Source organism: Canis aureus, chromosome 8, assembly GCF_053574225.1.
Source record: "Canis aureus isolate CA01 chromosome 8, VMU_Caureus_v.1.0, whole genome shotgun sequence".
Classification (NCBI taxonomy): Eukaryota; Metazoa; Chordata; class Mammalia; order Carnivora; family Canidae; genus Canis; species Canis aureus.
Window position 1 is genome coordinate 76,734,250 of NC_135618.1, and position 20,996 is coordinate 76,755,245.

Sequence of the window (20,996 nt, forward strand, 5' to 3'; positions counted from 1 at the left end):
CAATAAATAGCTAACCTCCTCAAGGTCCTGGAAACCTAGTTTCCAAAATTCCTTAGATAGTACACTCTGAGGATGCCTGGGTGGCTCAGCAGTTGAGCAGTTCAGCTCAGGTTGAGCGGCTGCCTTCGGCTCAGGGCATGATCCTGGTAGGGGATTGAGTCCCACATCGGGCTCCCTGCATGGAGCCTGCTTCTCCCTCTGCCTGTGTCTCTCTGCCTTCTCTCTGTGTCTCTCATGAATAAATAAATTCTTTAAAAAAAAAAAAAAAAAGTACGCTATCTCCAAACCCCTCCCAACTCCCAGGAATATAATCAGCCACCCCCACAGGCCCTGGGCAGCAGCTCTTCCTGCCCACAGGTTCTGTTCCAGGGCTTTAATAAAACCACCAATCTACACCAAAGACATCTCAAGAATTCTTTCTTGGTCATCGGCTCCAGACCTTACCTATATACCTATATTCCAAAACTTCATCAGGAGTGTGAACTGAGGGTAGAAACTTTTAAGAACAGGAATAAGGAACATAAGAAAGTCAAGCATGCCTGGAGATGAAAGTTGGTTTTATTTAGAATGGCCATTTGGTTATTTGAGCTAACCAAAACCACAATTAAGAATAACTCTTTGAAAAAAAAAAAAAAAAAAAAAGAATAACTCTTTGTGGGGAACACCTTCTGTGGGACAGGACAGGTTGGGAAAAGGCCTAGAAGATGGCAGTGGAGGGCCTAGAACACCAGGAGCCAAGTTACCGGAAGCCTGGCTCCTGGTGACACAGCTGCCACAGGAGAGTCAAACCACACACATGATAAAGAACCAGCATCCAGGGGATCGCTGGGTGGCTCAGCAGTTTAGCGCCTGCCTTTGGCCCAGGGCGTGATCCTGGAGACCAGGGATCAAGTCCCACATCGGGGTCCCTGTATGGAACCTGCTTCTCCCTCTGCCTGTGTCTCTGCCTCTCTCTCTGTCTCTCATGAATGAATGAATGAATAAATAAATAAATAAATAAATAAATCTATCTTTTAAAAAAAGAAGAACCAGCATCCAGAACACATAAACAACTCTTATAACTCACCAGTATAAAGTCAAATAACCCAATGTTAAAGGCCAAGGATCTGAATAGACATTTCTCCAAAGAAGATTCACAAATGGCCAGTAAGTACATGTAAACGGAGTCAACAATGTTTGTCATTAAGGGAAATGCAAATGTAAATCAAAATCACTATAAAATAACCATTTGACACCCACTAGGATGGCTATAAAAAAAAGATGGAAAACAACAAATGTTATTAGCAGGTTGTGAAGAAACTGGGACCCTGGTACACTGCAGGTAGGAACATAAAATATAATAGTACAGCCACTTTGGAAAACAGTTTTGCAGTCCCTCAAATGATTTAAACATAGTTACCAGGACCCTCAAATTCCACTCATAGGTACATAACCAAAGCACATAAAAACATGTCCACATGAACATTTATACATATAATGATGTTCATAGAAGTATCATTCATAATATCCTGATGGACAAGAACAAAATAGAATATATCTACACGTAGAATGGGGAATATCTGGGATGCCTCAGTGGCTCAGCAGTTGAGTATCTGCCTTTGACTCAGGGCGCGATGCGTGGGTCCAGAATCGAGTCTCACATCAGGCTCCCTGCATGGAACCTGCTTCTGCCTCTGCCTGTGTCTCTGCTTCTCTCTGTGTGTCTCTCATGAATAAATAAAATCTTTAAAAAAAAAAAAAAAGGGGGATATCTACACATATCTACACATAAAAAGGAATGTAATATTAACATATATCACATGGATGTACCTTGAAAACATGCTAAATGAGAGAAGCTAGACACAAAAAGCCACATAATGCATGAACATCCCCGTTAGGGGAATTTATAGAGGTAGTAAGTAGATTAATGGTGGTTTATGGCAGGGAGAAGAAGGAAGAATGAAGATTCACTGTTAATGGGTACATGACTTCTTTCACGGGAACAAAAATATTATAAACTCAGACTGTGATAGTTTGCACAGCCCTATGAATATATTAAAACTCATTCAACTATACACTTTAAATGTGGGAGCTGTAGGATAGGTAAATTATATTTCAATAAAGCTATTTAAAAATACCATCTTGGCATGCGTGGGTGGTTCAGTCGGTGAAGCATCTGCCTTCAACTCAGGTCATGATCCGTGGCTCCTGGGATTGAGCCAGGGCATCAACCTCAGCAGGGAGCCTGCTTCTTCCTCTGCCTCTCCCCCAACTTGTGCTTTCTCTCTCTCTCTCAAATAAATAAAATAAAAATACCATCTTATTTGTACCCATGGGATTTTAATTTATGGAAGTGACTGAGTGGCAGCCAACCTGGAGAGGTCAATGCCAACAAAAGAAGAATATACTACCTACATTTCCCAAGACAAGGGGACACCCACACCACACAGGGTGACAGAGGAGCAGCAGGATTGTTCAGGAGGCAAAAAGAAGAGCAAGGGGAAAACCTAGGCCAGATATTTTATTGAAGTCTCTGCAGGAAAGGCAAGGCAAGACAGGGTAAACAATGGGATTGGCTTGTTTGAATAATTCAAACTATAGCACGTTCTTTAGTCGTCTGGTACCTGGCCCTGGGATAATGTAGAGCATGGAAAATATTGGCATGGTGTGTGAGTTAGATAAGGAGGTAACTGAAGGCTGCAGATTCAGGATTGGTTGATTAGTATATGAAAGGTATATTCTAGGCAAGCTGTTATCTTTAGGAATTAGCTAGCCCTGGGAGGGATGATTTCTTCTCAGGTCTGTAAGGCCCCCAAAAGCCAGAGCATCAAGAATACAGAAGATAAGAAAATATAGTTAATATAACTGGCCCTGTGATGAATGGATGCCAAATAGACAAATACAGAATCTAAGGAAACAAAACAAATATATACAACAGAAAATCACAGGCTGATTCTAAAATCTATATGGAAATGCAAAGGACCCAGAAAAGCGGAAACTATCTTGTAAATTTAAAAAACCAAGACAGAGGGCAGCCCCGGTGGCGCAGCGGTTTAGCGCTGCCTGTAGCCCGGGGTGTGATCCTGGAGACCCAGAATCGAGTCCCGCGTCGGGCTTCCTGCATGGAGCCTGCTTCCGCCTCTGCCTGTGTCTCTGCCTCTGTCTTGCTCTCTCTGAATAAATAAATAAATAAATCTTAAAAAAAAAAAAAAAAAAAAAAAACCAAGACAGAGAACTTATACTGCAAAACTTTAGACTTATTACAAAGCTACAGTTATCAAGACAATGTGATATTGGCATAAGGACAGACAAATAGAACAGAATAAGGAGTCCTAAAACGGGCCTACTCATAGACAGATGACTGATATTTTACAAAGGCCTAAAGTAATTCAAAGATAAAAGAAAATTCTTTTCAACAAAAGGTGCTAAAAGACCTGAATATCCACATGGGGGACAAGGGAAGGAATGAATATTGACCTTTATCTCACACCATTCATAAAAATCAATTCAAGATGAAATCAAAGACCTAAACATAGTAGTTAAAACTATAAATGAAGCTTCCAGGAAAAAAAAAAAAAAAAAACACAGAGTATCTTTGTGACCTTCAAGTCGGCAAAGATCTCTTAATATAAATTAATTAATTAATTAATTAAATAACACTAAACAAACCAAAAAAAAAAAAAAAACTAAAAAGAACAAAATGCACTAACCATTAAAAAGAAAAAGATAACTGGACTTCGCTCAAATTTAAAACTTCAAAAGATACCATCAAGGAAATGAAAAAAGGAAGCCACACATTAGGAGAAAATATTCACAATGCATATTGGGCAAAAGACTCATTTCAACAAGATAGGAGGAACTCCTACAAATCAACAATATAAAGTCAAACAACCTAATTTGGGCAATATACATTTCACAAATAGAACCGCCAATGTGCACATGAAAAGACGTACCTCATCATCAGTAGTCATCAACAAAATTCAAGTTTAAACCACAATACCACATGGCACTCACTAGAACGGCTAAAATTAAAAAGACTTTCAATACCACAGGATGGTGAGACAATGTTCCAACAGGAACTTTCAAAAATTGTCAATCCAAGTATAAAATAGTGCAGCCACACTGAAAATAGATAGGGAGTTTCTTACAAGGGCAAAATATATACCTACCTAGCAATTCCCACTTCGGGATGTACCTAAACAAACTGAAGTATATGTTCATAACACAGTGTTGTATAAGAAGGTTCATGGAAGTTTTATTTGTAATAGCCAAAAACTAAAAGCAACCCACTGTCTATCAACAGATTAAAAACTGTGGTACGCTCACACTATTATATAGTACTCTGCAATAAAAATAAATAAATTACTGATACATACTACAACATGGACGAATCTCAGAAACATTATGCTGAGTTTAAGAATCCACTTGCAAAAAAATACACATTATGATTCCATTCATATGAAATTCTAGAACAGGCAAAACTAACCTAGTGATGGCAACTAGAACTGTTTCCTGGCTCTGAGGGAGAGGCTACTGGCTAGAAATGGACGCAAATGAACTTACCAGGATGAGGAAAATGGCCGACACATTTCTTAATTTGGGTGGTGGAGAAAAGGTTTTTATTACATCCATCAATATATGCTGAATTTGTTTAACAGATTCACTCAAAATCATTACATTACATGTAAATTGTACCTTTAAATGGTAAAATTCATTGGCTGCATATCACAGCCATACAAAAGTTGCATAAAACAGAAATAACATTTAAATAAAATAAATACCTTTGTCCATCTGCAAAGCTTCACCCCAGAGTGGCTCCCAATCAACTGATAACCTGAACAGAAAAACAAGGAACACAAAATTGAATTGATTCAAAACCTCATATAAAAGGTGATTTTAAAACTTTAACAAAATCATTTTTTTCCTTAAATAATGGCAGGCAACAACCCAGTGGCAGAAAACATTAAAAGTTTAATTCACCAGGATGATAAAACATCCTAAAATGTATATGCATCTAATGACACAGATTGAAAATATATAAAAAAACAATAGGCTAATCCAAAATTACAGAGTAAGATTTTAACATCTTTCAGTATCTAACAGATCCCACAAAAACTCAATAGAGCTCTAAAACCTATGCAACACAGGAAACATGATCAAGAACACACAGTGCTGCATTCAACAACTACAGAATGTACATGCTTTTGGAGGACCCAAGGAAACTTTGTAAAAATAAGCCAAATGCTGGGCCATAAAGCAAAAAAAAAAAAAAAAGCAAGTAACAATATACTTCAAATGAACAACTGGGGAACTCTTATCAGTAATCTCTGAAAAAAAGATGAAGAATCAGATAGGCAAAAGGGATTAAAATAAAGAAATACTGCCCCAAGAAGAGAAAAATAAAATTCTAGGAATCATAACCTCACATGAATTCTCAGCACCATTTCCACAACCTAGTATTCAAATCTGTGAGACAAAGAAGACATGAAAAGCATGGAAAAGCCATGCCAAAGGAATCACATTTCCTTTTTTAATAAACTAGTAGAGCAAACAAGTAGAACATTCTGATTTCAGAAAGCATTTAATAAAGTTTCTCACAAGGCTTCAACTAATAAGCCACAATTATGAGTCTCTTGTACAAAAAGACTCTTGACTTGCAGACAAATGAGGCAAATGGAGAAATACAGTCTGGATGATAGCTTAAGTGGATCGGTGGCTGGTTAAACATCCATATTCACAGTATGATAGTTTATGAAACAATGTCAATTTGGATTACAAGTCTCTAGTGGCAATATTATAGGGCTTTGTCTTTTATCCTCTTCCACGTTTATGTAAACATCTTGCATATAAATAAAGTACTGTCTATCTATTTGAAGATGGAACTAGTGTAACTGAATAACTAATCTCAGATGCAGAATAAGCATTTAAAAGAATCCCAAAGAAAATTCTAGTTCTCCTGGATTCCTACATTATATGTTGTTCATACCATTATCATAGAAATCACACTGTTTTATTGGTTCCTTATATCCTTCTCTTCCAACATATATAGGGTTTTACAAATTTTGCGTTTATGTAGGTATGAAGAAAACTGCAAAGTACAGGATGGATAGACCTGTGGCTGACCACAATGCCAAGATAAGCCAAAATATGCAGGTGCTACAAATCACAGCACACAATTCTGTTCTAACCAAGATTAAGTAACAGAGGATTTACTCTCCCACCTGAAATGCCAAAAATGGGACAAAATACATGAACCAGTAGTTTCCAAGACATGAAACATCAGGCAACAAGGGACAGTAATCTCAGGGAAATGGGAAACACACAAGGTGAGCCCTACCATTACCAGAGCTTACTGCCTTAAAAGTTTCCAGGCCATGCAGCAGGAAGAGGCAATTCAAGCACAGTAGTATTCTCTCTGAGCTGAGGACATGGGAGCAAGAGTCCAAGGGAGCCCACATGGCTAGAGCTTGCAGAGAGTCAAACGCTACACAGAAATTAAACTCAAGAATCCGCAGAAGACTCCTAGAAATATCTAGTTGAGTACTGCTTAGTACATGCATATGTGAGAGAAAAACTCACCAAGAATGGGAAAGAACCATCTGAAAGGTCTAGAGGCACGCCTGGTGCTCACAGCCTGCTGGGAACTGTGCCTGTTCATACCAGTCAGAAGCTTAAGATTCACAAGGCACTGAGCAGAGTACACAGAAGTGTTTTGCCCCAAGAGTCAGAAATAATTAGCCATATACTGAATCAGCAGCTCTGGTCTCACTTAACAAGTCATAGAAGCCAGATTAAAAGGCTCAAACTGTTTCCAAGTAACTGCTCTTCATCCTAAAACAAAGCTTAAGAATGTTTATAGGAATACAAAAATATCTAGCACCCAGTAAGCTAAAATTAGATCTGGCATCCAATCACAGATTACCAAGCATGCAACATGATCAATGAGGAAATTACCCAGCAACCAAACTGATCCAGACATGATGTAGATGTTGGAAGTACATTACAACAGTTGTAATTTGTAGGCTCAAAAAGTCAAGTAGAGACATGGAGACTATAAAAAGACCCAAACTCATATTCTACAGATGAAAACTATAGATGTCTAAGCTGAAAAACACACTGGGTAGAATTAATAGAAGATCAGACATTAAAGAAGAAAAGATTACTAAATTATACCTGAAAACATAGCCACAGAAGCTGTGCAAAAATGAAAAGTAGAACAGAAAAAAAGAATTTTAAACAATGAAAAGAGCACCAGTGAGCTATAGGTCAGATTCATGTCACTGAAGTCTCCAAGGAAGAGGACAGAGAGGCAGTGACAGAAAAACATTTGAATAAATAATGGCCAAAATTTGTCCAAATTTGATTCGAACTATAAATCCACAAAACCAAGAAGCCAACAAATCTCAAGTCAAGCAACATGAAGAAAACTACATTGAAACACATTATAACTAACTTGCTCAAAATCAGTAATTAAGAGAAGATCTGAAAGGCAGCCAGGGGGTAAAAACATTACATTCAAAGGAACAAATGAAAGCTGAGAACACAAGCACCATCAGAAGCATTGGGGTCAAGTAGACAGTGGAACAACTGTAAAGTGCCAAAAGAAAAAAAAGTTGTCAACTGACAGTTCCACATCCATCAAACAACATCCTTCAAAAATGAAGGCAAAATAAAGCCTTTTTCAGATACACAATAGCTGAAATAATTCACCAAAAACCCCACACTACACGAAATGCTAAACAAAGCCCTTCAGGCAGAAGGAAAAGCTTGCCAGAGAGAACACAGATCTATGCAAAGGAATAAAAAGCACCAAAAGTGCTAAGTCCATACGCAAAATCTTTACTAATCATTTAAATGTTTAAGAGATCATTGACTATTCAAACTAAAATAACAATGTAGTGTAGGTTTATAACATATGTAAAAGTAAAACATATAACCTTTGCTTAGAAGTTGGCAAGGGGAAAACAGATGTACTACTGAAGTTTCTTCTGTATACGAAGTGGTATAAGATCTCAAAGATACACTGTGATATGATTCAGAGATAGAGTGTAAAACCTCAAACCACGAAATAAGAACACAGTGGTATAACTAATAAGCCAATAAGGATGTAAAATTGAATCATAAACAATCTAAAGAAGGTAGAAAACAGGAATATAAGAAATCAAAGTACACAAGACGAGTAGAAAATAAGCAGCTAAATTAAAGGTTTAAACCTAGCAAAAAATCATTCTAAATGGTCTGAACATACTAAAAAGATTACACACACACACATATATATTATACACACACACACATGCATATATACATATGATCTGAATACTCCTGTCTGACTGATGCCTGATGGCTCCTTCAAGGAGATGCTGTATCATGTTTCTCTGCATTGCCAGAACTATCACATCAAAGGTTCTCAAGAAATACAGAATGACGGGAGTGACGGCAAGAAGTCAATCTACTGACTCCCAACTGACCAGTCTTTCTTCTACAGGAAATCAATATTATTATTTGTTCTCAAGTTATAGTCTCCTTAGTAAGCTATGCCCACAAAACCCCAGATACACTTCTACATAAAACATTTCTAATTGACCCAGCCTAGTATCAATGTAAGCTTTTCTCTGCTTTTAACAATTTCCCCATCATGAACAATGATTTGTAAAGAAGCCTATGATGGCATTTTCCACTTGCATACCTGAACTGAACTGATGATAACATCCCAATAAACCAAGCAGAGGGGAAATGTGCTGGCCAGCAGCCAACACACAAGTGACCCACAGGAATAAGAGGGGCTCCTGCAACAGCAACAGAGTGACACAGCTGCTGGGTTAACCACAGGACAGCACAGTAAACACAGGAAACCTTCTTTCCTCTTTGCAATCCCTATTCTAGGCTTCCTCATTTAGGTATTCCATTAAAAGGCTTAAAGGGTAGTACTGTGATAGCACTTCTTGAGGATTTTCACCTTGTTTAGTGAGGGCTTCTCGGAGAGCAGGGGTTATCATCGTTCTTCTTTCACTGTCTTCATTCTTCACAGTGTTCCTGACCAAACTACTTTTCTCCTCCTGTTCCTCCTTTTCTCTCTGTATTAAAATTAAAAGAACAAAATTCAGAACTGGCAGTGAGCAATGAGCGTAACAGCACACCAACTACGAACACAGGGCATGGATGGGAGGGCTCACCACGCCACCCTGGCCAACAACCCAGTCTCCTCCAAAGTGATTACGTTCCCAGTCACACAATGATCGGAAGACCTGCCAGTCTTATTTTTCTTATCTCTTTCCAAAAACGTAACTACAGTCAAACACATGCACCCACAAAACGTAAATCAACAATCCACTTATCTAGATGTCAATTATTTTTAGCAATCTGAGTACAGACAGCTGCCAAAATTCATCAAGTTATTTCTCTGAATTTCAATTTCCTCACCTGAAAAAAGAGGAAAGTAGCATCTGGGAGCAGGAAGATTAAGATTAAAAGATTAAAAGAAATAAATCACCAGGCACTATGCCTGATATAAAACTGAATTCAATAAAATGTAAGATTGCTGGTTATTATATCTGCAAACACCCAAAACAAGTCAAAATAGTGCTTGGAGCTGCTCAGACAACCATTTGACCAGAGACCAAATTACTCCTCCACCTGCCACCCCAATGGCTCCTTCTAGAAGATCTGGTGGGAAAAACATGTCTTCAGTGAAAAAAAGAAAATCTGAAGGATAGTATAACACTGACTGTGTTTCCTTTTGGCTTTGGCCCTAGAAAATTCAGCAGCACACGGATAACTCACATCATGCTTGTCTTGAATTCTCAGCAAGTGGCTTCATACTACATGATGACCTTCACCCTTTACACTCATTCCGTCCATTTATTTAAGATTGACTTATTTATTCATGAGAGATACAGAGAGAGAGGCAGAGACATAGGCAGAGGGAGAAGCAGGCTCCCTATAGGGAGCCTGATGTGGGACTTGATCCCAGGACCCCAGGATTGCACCCTGAGCTGAAGGTGGATGTTCAACCACTGAGCCACATTTCTTCCACTTTTTTAAATCTTACCATATATACGTTCTTTTTTTAAATTACCTCAATCTGCAAGGTGGTAGAATGCTAATCAATAATTCCAAGGCAATACATGTCTTTAGACATTTACACTTTAGAAGAGACACTAACCAGACCTTACTAAGAGCAATATAATTCAAGAATGCAATATAATTCTTAGAATTCTTACTAAGAATGCAATATAATTCACCTTGGCAGTGGCCCCACCACCAAGCCCATTTCTAATCCCCAGTCCCTAGTCAATCAGTAAGCAGACCTACAGTAAATCCTTTCTACCTAAAAGTGAAAACACCGGACAGATCACAGGATGCCTCAAATCTGCAGCCAACTAATACAGAAGGGAGAATGATCTGTGTTTGAAGCTGGACAAGTGACAGGGATTTACTGCATCATTCTGCCTGCTTTTGGGAATATTCAAAGTTCTCTATACAAAATAAATTTTAAAAAAATAAATTAAAAAAAAAAGAAATAGAAAAGTAAACCAATGAAATATGGAGTTAACTTCTCTACCTTCTCTGTGACTTTAAGGATTTGCTCCAAAATTGGAAGTCACTGAAAAAGTACTTTAGAGACTCACAGGTATCAAATGAGAAACAATAAACCCACAGTTAGTTCTATCTGTCCTAAAGTCAGCATACTTAATTACTAAATATAATCAAAATGCAAAGCTAATGAACAATTTTGCTTCTGGTAATACAATTCTCAGAACCAAAAATTGTATAAACAAACATCAATGATTTGTTCTCATCCATTATAAAAGTAATCAGTTTAATGCTGGGTATTTTATTAAAAACATTAAGTTTCAGCTATTCTTTTTTTAAGATTTTATTTATTTATTCATGAGAGACACAGAGAGAGGCAGAGACATTGGGAGAAAAAGGCTTCCGACTCAATCCCAGGCTACAACCTGAGCCAAAGGCAGACGCTCAACCATTGAACCATCCCGCCACCCAGCTACCCCTCAGTTACTCTTAAAATACTTAAAAACAGGGGCATCCAGGTGGCTTAGTTGGTAAAGCGTCCAACTCTTTGATTTCAGCTCAGGTCATGATCTCAGGGTCATGGGATCAAGTCCCACTCGGGCTCAGCGCTATGCGTGAAGCCTGCTTGGGATTCTCTCTCCCTGTCCATTTGTCCCTACCCTCTCCACTCTCATCTCCCTCTTTCTCTCTCAAAAGAAAAAAAAAAATTAAAATTAAAGAATCCTTTGGCTTCTTTTAAATCTATTTCAGACCTAAAACCAAAGACATGGGCTTAAAAAGGAAGTCTGTGATGGAGCAAGATGAATTGACCTTGACCGCATTTGTAGGTCTCTGAGGTAATTCCATAGCAAGTTACTAGAATTCTCCACTAATCACACAAGAATTGCCAGGAGGTGGCACTATCTGCTCTCAAAAACCTCTGTCACCACAAAACATCACCAGCTCATCTGCTTACCCTAAAGGCTACATAAATCCAAAACTGGACTCAGAGCTCCAGAGACACTCTCATGGTTATGAAAACAAATTCTGACCCTAGGAAATGAATACTCCTGAAAAGGATGATCGTGGAACACTGTCCATGTCCCATCACTAGAGAAGTGATCTATGATAAAATATGAGAGTAGCTACTCCATTTCAACCATTCAGATACAAAATTTATATGGGAAAACGATCAGAGGCCATGATGAAAAGTCTTGGGCATTCAGGACAAACATTTATCCTTGTCTCCACAGTGGTTTAGTCACCCACTTTCCATATGCAGCAGTTACTTCATTTCTGAGAAGAAAGGCAGTGGTTCCTAACGTTCCAAGGAAATTTAAAGCACCATTTAAATTCTAATTCTAACCTCCTGGGTACAGACACTATTCACTGTTTAACCCAGAATAAAATACTATATAACAAACAGATATATGTACAACTATTACACCACCTAAACATAAATCAATGAAAATTCCACATTTGGTCAACCTTGAATCCCCCCTTCCCCCATACGCCCCCGCTGGACAAAGAGCTTTAATTCCCACAGACTGGCTCACTCCATCCACCATGCCCTGGTTTCTCCTAAGGAAAGGACAACTCCAAGAGCCAGACTAAACCATCTCCCTGTCTCCCAACTTGTAATTCCATCCCATCCCAACTCCCAAACCATCACACTGCCCTGAAAGAAAATACACGTCCTCTCTAAGCTGCTACTTCCGAACATGTAAAAAAAAAAAAAAAAAAAGGAAATTGATTATAAACTAATGTCCTAGGCACTTAGGAAAATGACTATAAGTGAAAAGTCCTTTATAAACAAATAGGCCTATATTAATCTTACATAATCATGGGAGCAAAAAATGGTACCAATTTCCTTTTTAAAAAGATATCATGCAACATCACCTAATTCATCTTCATACCATCATCCCAGAAACCACAGTACCATTCCAATTAACACCTAGAAAATAAACAAGGCAAAAAAGTCATCCATTAAAGATTGTAAGGTAAAATTCCACCTGGCCAGGTAATTGCCAAACAAGTATATTGTCACAAATGAGCTCTTCATTACCAAAGCATACAGACATTCCTTCTAGGAAAAAGAATCCTTCTGATTATTTAAATCTATTTATTTTATTGATCCTTGTTTATCATCCAGTGATTCCATTCCTTATCAAGGCATGCAGAAAACAGTTGCCAGGTTCTCTAGAAAGGTCATCTTTCTATACAGCCAGCTTACCTAAACCTGGAAGCCTTGTTAGCACAAGGCAGGCATTCTGTAAATGTTTGGCCAAATAAATGAATGCCTCAAAACTTCCAGAAGGCTAATCCTGGCTCTAAAAAAGCAGAACTCACTAAGTTTGGTAACTGATTCTAGATCTGGCAACTTTCAATATTAAAAACTCTCCTTCAGGTATAAAAACTAAAAGTCCTGCTGCTGCAATTTAACACCGCTTCTGCAGATTCCTATTTCTTTAAGAAACGAACCCCCACGTACCACTTGCTTGTCACAGCTCAGTTTTTTTTTTTAATTTTTTTTTTAAGATTTTTATTTATTTATTTATGAGAGAGACAGAGAGAGAGAGAGAGAGGCAGAGACACAGGCAGAGGGAGAAGCAGGCTCCATGCAGGGAGCCCGACGTGGGACTCGATCCCGGGTCTCCAGGATCACACCCCGGGCTGCAGGCTGCGCTAAACCGCTGCGCCACCGGGGCTGCCCCACAGCTCAGTTTTTAAATGATGAGCTTTCAATGGGACTGAAAGTTTTTCTGTTTACTACTAGGCTTTAAGGATGCTTTCTGAACTTTCTGAAAAGCAGTTTCACCAGATGTGTCAAATGGTTTTCCTCTGACCCAGTGTTTCTATTTTGGGTAACCTGACTTAAGAAAATAATTCCAGGGGAGCCTGGGTGGCTTAGCAGTTGAGGGTCTGCCTTTGGCTCAGGGAGTGATCCCAGAGTCCTGGGATTGAGTCCAAATCGGGCCTTTTGCATGGAACCTGCTTCTCCCTCTGCCTAGGTCTCTGCCTCTCTCTCTGTTGTCTTTCATGAATAAATTATCAAGAAAGGAAAGGGGAAAGGAAAGGGGAAAGGGAAAAGGGAAAGGGGAAAGGGAAAGGGGAAAGGGAAAGGGGAAAGGGAAAGGGGAAAGGGAAAGGGGAAAGGGAAAGGGGAAAGGGAAAGGGGAAAGGGGAAAGGGGAAAGGGGAAAGGGGAAAGGGGAAAGGGAAAGGGAAAGGGAAAGGAAAGGAAAGGAAAGGAAAGGAAAGGAAAGGAAAGGAAAGGAAAGGATTGCAGACAGAACTCACTATAATAATGCTCCTGACTACACAAGCCATGGGTAGGACAGGTTGGTTTAAAGGCAGTGTCTTGGGGTTGAAGGGATGTGTTACTTGTGTTCCTGGGTGAATTAAACAGCCAAAGCCTTAAAAATAATAATGAAAGAAGAACAGCTTCATGTTATTCCACTGCAGTGCTATGCAACTTTATAATCAGAACTGGACACACTGAGATCCCTTTGTAAATTGAAATGCTTCTCTGGTGAGTAATTACCAAGCATTCACCATTTATTTCCGAAACTAATGATACTGATATCACTGTTTGTCTGCTTAACCGGAACATGCTGTGGGGAGTATTTAACAACATTTATTTACTGCAGGAAAAAAAGGAACATTCTGCTCTACAATTATAAATCAAAACCATGAGAAAAACAAAAAATACACAACCTAAGAACTGTGAGGCTCTTGCTGACTCCCTGTGCCTATCCAATCTCTTCAGATTCTCTCCTAGAAACCATTTCCCCTGGGGGGAGGGGTAAAACAAAGAGATGGAGCTGAGGCTTGACCCCACCCCTACCAGCTGGCCAGATAACCAACTTTGGACAAATTGTTTAACTTCTCTAAACCTGCTTCCTACCCTGTAAATGGTAAAATGGAGACAATAGTAGTATGGATATCAGGATCAATATGAGGATTGAATGAGATAATTCAATGTGTACTCTGATTTCTCCTAATACCCTGAAGTTATACAGGAATTACCCTCTTTCCCCACATCCTTAATCCATCCATCTTATTCAATCAAACCACATTGCTTCCCAATGCCTATGGTGAAAACTCACATCCCCGCAACAGAGAATAAAAAGGCCTCCAGTATCTTGCCCCTGCCTTCCTTCTCTATTTCACTCCACACTTCCCCACTCCTGCTTGAAGCTCTAGATAGGCCAAACAGTTCAGAGCTCCCCAAAACACCATGTCCCCTAGCATGCCACCCCTCCACTTCCACATCTGTCTTCCTAGCTTTCCAACGTTTCACATGTTAGCTCTCTCATTCTTGGACATCACTTCCACCCCTCAAAATCTCTTTAATCCCAGAATTACTGCCCTGGATCTTGCTACAGAGGAAGGGAGGCACACCACAGGGGTATACTAGTTGGACCAAACCCATCCCACTTGAAAATAATTTCTCATATGGTAACAGTTCACAGATATCAAGTACATACATGCCAGGGAATAAAATAGTGTGTAGGTGAATGAACTTCATCTTCATAACAACTTTAGAAGCATTACTTTTATTATCTCCCACTTTAGAGATGAGAAAACAAAAGGACAGAGAGTAAAGTAACTTGCCCACAGACACAGAGGCAGAGACCGTTTGACTCCATGAAAATCAGTGAGCATTACTCTAAAAGAAGTCATGTAATAGGAGTACTTTGGCCCAATACTCCTAAGTACTAGCACATCCTCTATAGTAACAACTCAGGCAATTTAGTGCAGCACCTGACAAAAATCAGGCAGAACTAGTAACTCAGGAATATGTATGAATGGACCCTAAGGAAAATGCCAAAAAATATGTGAAAAAGAAAAGCCAGGCAGTAGTAACATCCACTGAGTTTAGTAATTTATGTCCAATATAAAATGAAAATATAAGACATATTCCAAAATCCTGCCATAAGTTAAAGAAAAAAACTGATGGCTCATTTTCGTGTCATACTGAAGTTGGAAAAATATTTATTTTTGCTCCAAATCTAATGATTTCATGAGAAACTTTTTGTGAGAATCTAAAATATCATAAATCAACTCCTTAAAGTTCATAAAATCCAAAATCATTTCATTTCAAAAAATTATTTACAGAGATGTCCAAAATGTTTGTTCTCTCCAGTGTTGTCTAGTGGACAGAAAATGAAAAGCACAGAAAAAGCTAACCCACATTATTCCAAACTCTTACTATATACTTGGAACTTGCTAAAAATTAGATCTTAAGTGTTCTCAACACACACACGAACACACACACAAGGTAACTACATGAGGTGATGAATTTGTTAACTTAATTGTGTTAATCATTTTACAATGTCACATATCATCACATCATAAACCTTAAAAATCAGTGTATAAATACATACAATTTTTATTTGTCAATCATAACTCAATAAAGCTGGAGAAAAAATTATTCCCAACTCTTCACTCACAACAAATAAAGTTTTAAATACCTTCTCTAAATCTTATGGAAAAATCTAGAAATCTATCTAAATCAGGTATCTAATGAACTGAAATCTATCCTGTTTTAAGACAGTTTTGCCCCTGAAAAATTACTCAGATTCTTCATTAAAAGTCATAAGATTACACATATGCTTTGACCCAGTGTATCAATGTGAGGAAAATACAACCTAAGAAATATTCATACATTTTTAAAAATAAAAAAGGTCTCAGACCAGTGCCAATTCTAACAGCAGAAAACCTGCAACAGGGGCAGCCAGGGTGGGTCAGAGGTTTAGCGCCGCCTTCAGCCCAGGGCGTGATCCTGGAGACTTGGGATCGAGCCCCACATCAGGCTCCCTGCATGGAGCTTGCTTCTCCCTCTGCCTGTGTCTCTGCCTGTCTCTGTCTCTCATGAATAAATAAATAAAATCTTAAAAAAAAAAAGAAAAAGAAAACCTGAAATAGACTGGCTGGCCAGCTGTAGTAAAGTGTATAAACAAGTTTAAAATGTCTAAGCAAATCTCTCATTTTGACGAGTGTCAGGCTGAGATCATTGACGCATCCTCAAGTACGTGTTCTCATCTGACTCACACCTGTGAAGAAGGCAGAGGGCACAGCCCTTGTTCTCAGACAAGGGGATTAAAGCTGGGGAGGGTTAATCTGTGCCTCAGATCACTGAGTTACACACTGCTGGGCCAAGCCCTGAACCCACATTCCACATACTTGTCATTCTTAATAGCTCCTCTGCCAGGGCTTCTGAAATACAAAGCTACTAAAAATGACAGAAACTATACATGCAAGTATTCGGAAATAAGTAACAAAAATGCTGCAACAGGAAAGACAGCAATTTTAAATCGGGAAAATAATTTTGGATATTATAAATGCTTAGAGTTTTACACTCAACCAAGAATTTTTTTGGTTATGAGCTTTACAAAAGCAGCCAAACCACGTAATATAAAAATGGATACAGTGCCCTTGCCTGAAGGGAGGTCTGGCCTTTGTCCCCAGTTTTTGGAAAGTAACGTCTAAACCCTTGGAATTTCCTGAGTGACAGCAGTGTCTGTTATTCACGGTGGACTCTTTAGACCACACTAGACTGGAAGGTGCTGGAGACCAAGTTCAATCACGCAGATAGATAGATAGATAGATAGATAGATAGATAGATAGATAAAAATAAATAAATAAATGAATGAATGAATGAATGAATGAAATCACACAGGCAGTCAATCAGTCATGGTTAAATAATGAAGCCCCAGTATAAACTGGACACCGAACCTCAGGTAAGCCTCCCAGGTTAGCAATATCCATGTCTACTGTCACATATCAATGCTGAGAGGGCGACACATTCTGCGAATGAATGAAGGCCTCCTAGACTCTGTTCTATGCATCTCTTCCTTTGGCGATTTTCTGTACCCCTTCCCAGCAACAAAAACTAGGAGGATAACAGCTTTCAGGGAGTTCTAGAACTCCCTGAACTCAAAGTTCTATGAGTCTTTCTAGTAAATTATCAAAGCTGAGGGTGGTTTTCAGAAGCCCTCTCACCCAAAACTTGCAATGGGTGGCAATCATGGGGACTATGCCCTCAGACCTTGTAATTTATCTACTACCAGGTAGACAGAAAGAGATGGTTCAAAGGAAAGAAAACGTGTTCAATCTGACTCAAAATGAAAGAAATACAAATTAAAATCAGGTTATTATTTTTCACTTTTCAGGCTGGCAAGACTTCAAAGACTGATAACACCGGCGGGTCAGCAAAGATAAAGAGAAATCTCATCTCTCAATAGATAACAACAGATAAAAATGACTTCAATTTTTTATACGGCAATTTGGAAATATCTATTAAAACTATAAAATCCCCTTTGATACAGAAATTTCCATGTTATGAACTTAATTCTTGAGATAAATTTATACCAGTAGCAAAAAAATATAAGAACAAGGGTATTAAAACACCTAAATATTAATCAACAGAAGCCAACCACATCATAAGACATAGTCCTAGTCCACTACATAAACACTAGAATGGAGTGGGTAGATCTGTATGACAGCACTGGAAAGCTGTCATACTAGATGGAAAAAAAGCAGTCTGTAGACTTGGGAATACAAAAAGATCCATCTGTGTAGCCAGAAAAATAAAGTTAGACCAAAGTGCAGGTGTGTTCGTAAAGGTAGTAAAAACACTTGGGAGAATATTTCCAAACTATAAACTGTGGTTTCCTATGAAAAGGAGAATTAGAAGAACAGAGACAGGGAGCTATATTCTTTGGAATTTTTTAAACAGATGTAAGCAGGGCATTAAATTAAATGCAATTCCACAAGGAGGGTCAGATCAAATTATGTATTTTTTTTTTCCAAATTATGTATTTTCAAAGGGAGTATTTAAGAACTAGCAACTTCAGATGGAGTAACTGGGTGATGGGCATTAAGGAGGGCACTTGATGTAATGGGCACTGGGTGTTTAGGCAACCAATGAATCACTAAATTCTACCCCTGAAATTAATAATACACTATACATTAACTAAATTGAATTTAAATAAGAAGAAAAAAAATTAATGCCTCCCTCACATCAGGGATGTCAAAGGGTAGAACACATGCAGATAAGGACAGAGGATTTTTGAAAATTTCTTTGGAGAATGTTGGTAAAGTATTTTGAGATTTCCCTTTGCCTCAAATGGAGAGAGCCTAGAGGGTAGGTGCCTTCCTCTCACCTCAAGCAGCAGGAAAGAGGCACCAACAAAGAAGCTGCTGGGCAGCATCCCGATGCTCAGAGGACATCAATGCTCAATGTAGAAGTCCTGCCCAGGAAACCCAGACCAGTTTCTTTAGTAAGTGAGCACTTGTTCTGGGCAGGAATCAGCTTGACCTCCCAGAATAAAGAATTTGGAAGTGTTCCTGTGGGAGCACACAGGGGTGCAGGTGGGGGAGATCTTAGATGCAGACCAACTGGGAACTAGAGAGAACAAATGGTAAACCTCAAAGAGAGGAAGGCAGAGTCACAGGGCTCTGAGGAAGGAGTAAGCCTTCCTTCCTCAGCAGCTCACTTTTCAGAGTACACATGCTCAATGCAAGGAATCTAGTCAGGAGACGCCATGGACAATGTCTCCAAAGAAGCGAAGACAGTACTGCCTGGAAGAAGAGTCAACTTGAAACACCTGACAAAGGATGAGAGCACAGAGCCTCTGATGACAGTACCACATAAGAACTTTCTACTTCTCTCTTTCCTGCCTCCCCATCCATTCCCCAGACCCTAAGCAGATCCAAAACAGCAGCTGGCAAATAGTTCAGAAAGTAAACAAGGCAGGAGGAGTTTCACCCTTCAGTTCAATTAGAAACTTTGGGTTTCTTTAGTAATGCTTAGTACATATTATATAGGATTGGGCATTCTACTGCCGAATTACTACTTTGTGTCTTAAGTGCCTGTAACCAAAAATGACCAGACGAGTCACGGAATCTGCCAGTTTTCTCTTCAGTACAGGCTGAAGGGGACAGTAAAATTCAAAGTAAAGCAGCCTTTATGATAACTTCCCAAAAGTAATTCTTGTTTGTAACACCTTAGGCTATACCCAATTTACTAGTTTTAAAAGATTTTTCTGGGAAAAAAAAAGCTTTTTCTCTAAGTTGGGATTTTGTTGTTGTTGTTTTAAGAGAGGGAGAGAAGAGGGAGGCAGAGGAGGAGGGAAAGACAGAATCTCAAGCAGCTCCATGCCCAGCGAGGAGCCCACTGAGACCCTGTGACCATGACCTGAGCAGAAATCAAGAGTCGGACACTTAACCGAACCACCTAGGTGCCCCTTTCTTTATGTTTTTAAACGAGGTTGTAAAGACTACCTGAGAATATGACAAATATTTTTAGGGGCACCTGGGTGGCTCAGTCAGTTAAGCATCTGCCTTCCACTCAGGTCATGATCCCGGGAGCCTACTTCTCCCTCGACTTCTGCCACTCCCCGTTTGTTCTCTCACTCTCTGGTCTTGGTTGGTCTTGGTATGGGTGAGAATCACCTCATCACTCCATTTGTAAAGGTATATTTGATCCTTTGTAATTAGCAAAACATCTGAAACGGTATTTTCCTCCACTGATTTACTTATTTTTGGCACATCTAAGTGGATTAGTTTCTGGGATGATATTTTGAGACTGTGTGAATATGTGTTCCCTAAGGGCATTTCACCCAATCCTTGCTTAAATCAATTATCACACTGAGGATTGAAAACAAGTGAATTTCTAATCTATCATGCCTTCTATATTTATTACCTGAAAACCTTCACTAAAGACTTTCTCCTGTGCTTCCTCATTGTTGAGTAGCACAAGGCCTGGTGAGTAGCACAACTGATTGATGCAATACAATCCATTATGCTCATTATATAATCATCATGTTCATTTTTGATGCTTAGATTGTCCCAAATTTAGCCTGTGGGAAACTCTTCAAGCTGGTTCTGGTGTCCTTTTGACATGTCCATTAGTCACTAAGGATCTACTTGCCCAACAAGATGTCCCAGGCCCATCTGTTAATCTTCCTTCCTCCCTGGGAGCAGTCATTTCTCCAAGAAGTCCTGTTCCTTTAAGTGAAGAATAATATTTAGAAAACAAGATCTGAGTGCTCACCACCTTTGTCTCTAGGCCTGTGGAATAACAAAGAATACATCTGTTCTTTGTCCCCAGTTCCTGGCAGGGAGCTTCAAAACCCCTTGGCATTTTCTAAGTGCCAGAAGGGTCATTGTTATGCAAATGAAGGGGCTACGTACGTTCAGGATGGGGGCTGGTCATCATCAGAAAAACCAACCACTCAATCCAACTTTGGGCCAGCTGGATCTCCAGGGAAAGAAACAGGGAGGAAGGTCAGCTGGAGAATGAGTTCAATCACATAGCCAATGGTCTAATCAGTCTGGCCCATGCAATGGAATTCCAATAAAAATTCTGGATGTTAAAGCTCAGTATAGCTCCCTAGTTAGTACATGGTGGGAAGGGATGATGCGCCTGGATTTCACACAGAGAGGGCACAGAAACTCTTGAGTCTCTTCCCCACCCCTCTATTCTGAGACCTTGCC

General features: G+C 39.2%; 1 protein-coding gene across 6 annotated transcripts in view; it reads right to left on the minus strand.

The window, feature by feature from the left end:
- Window positions 1-20,996, minus strand: part of LOC144319764 (S-adenosyl-L-methionine-dependent tRNA 4-demethylwyosine synthase TYW1) — a 239,890-nt gene that overhangs the window by 198,786 nt on the left and 20,108 nt on the right. For 5 of the 6 annotated variants that reach the window (XR_013385495.1, XM_077908336.1, XM_077908332.1 and 2 more), the window contains exons 8-9: window positions 8,936-9,053; window positions 4,761-4,813 (exon numbers count right to left, since the gene is read on the minus strand). Coding sequence is in view for 5 of the 6 variants with exons in the window: in XM_077908336.1 (XP_077764462.1) it covers window positions 4,761-4,813; window positions 8,936-9,053 (171 nt within the window). In the remaining variant the exon portion in view is untranslated. Of the gene's footprint in view, window positions 1-4,760; window positions 4,814-8,935; window positions 9,054-17,231; window positions 17,384-20,996 lie in introns of those variants that run through there. The other variant, XM_077908337.1, reaches the window with a different exon arrangement.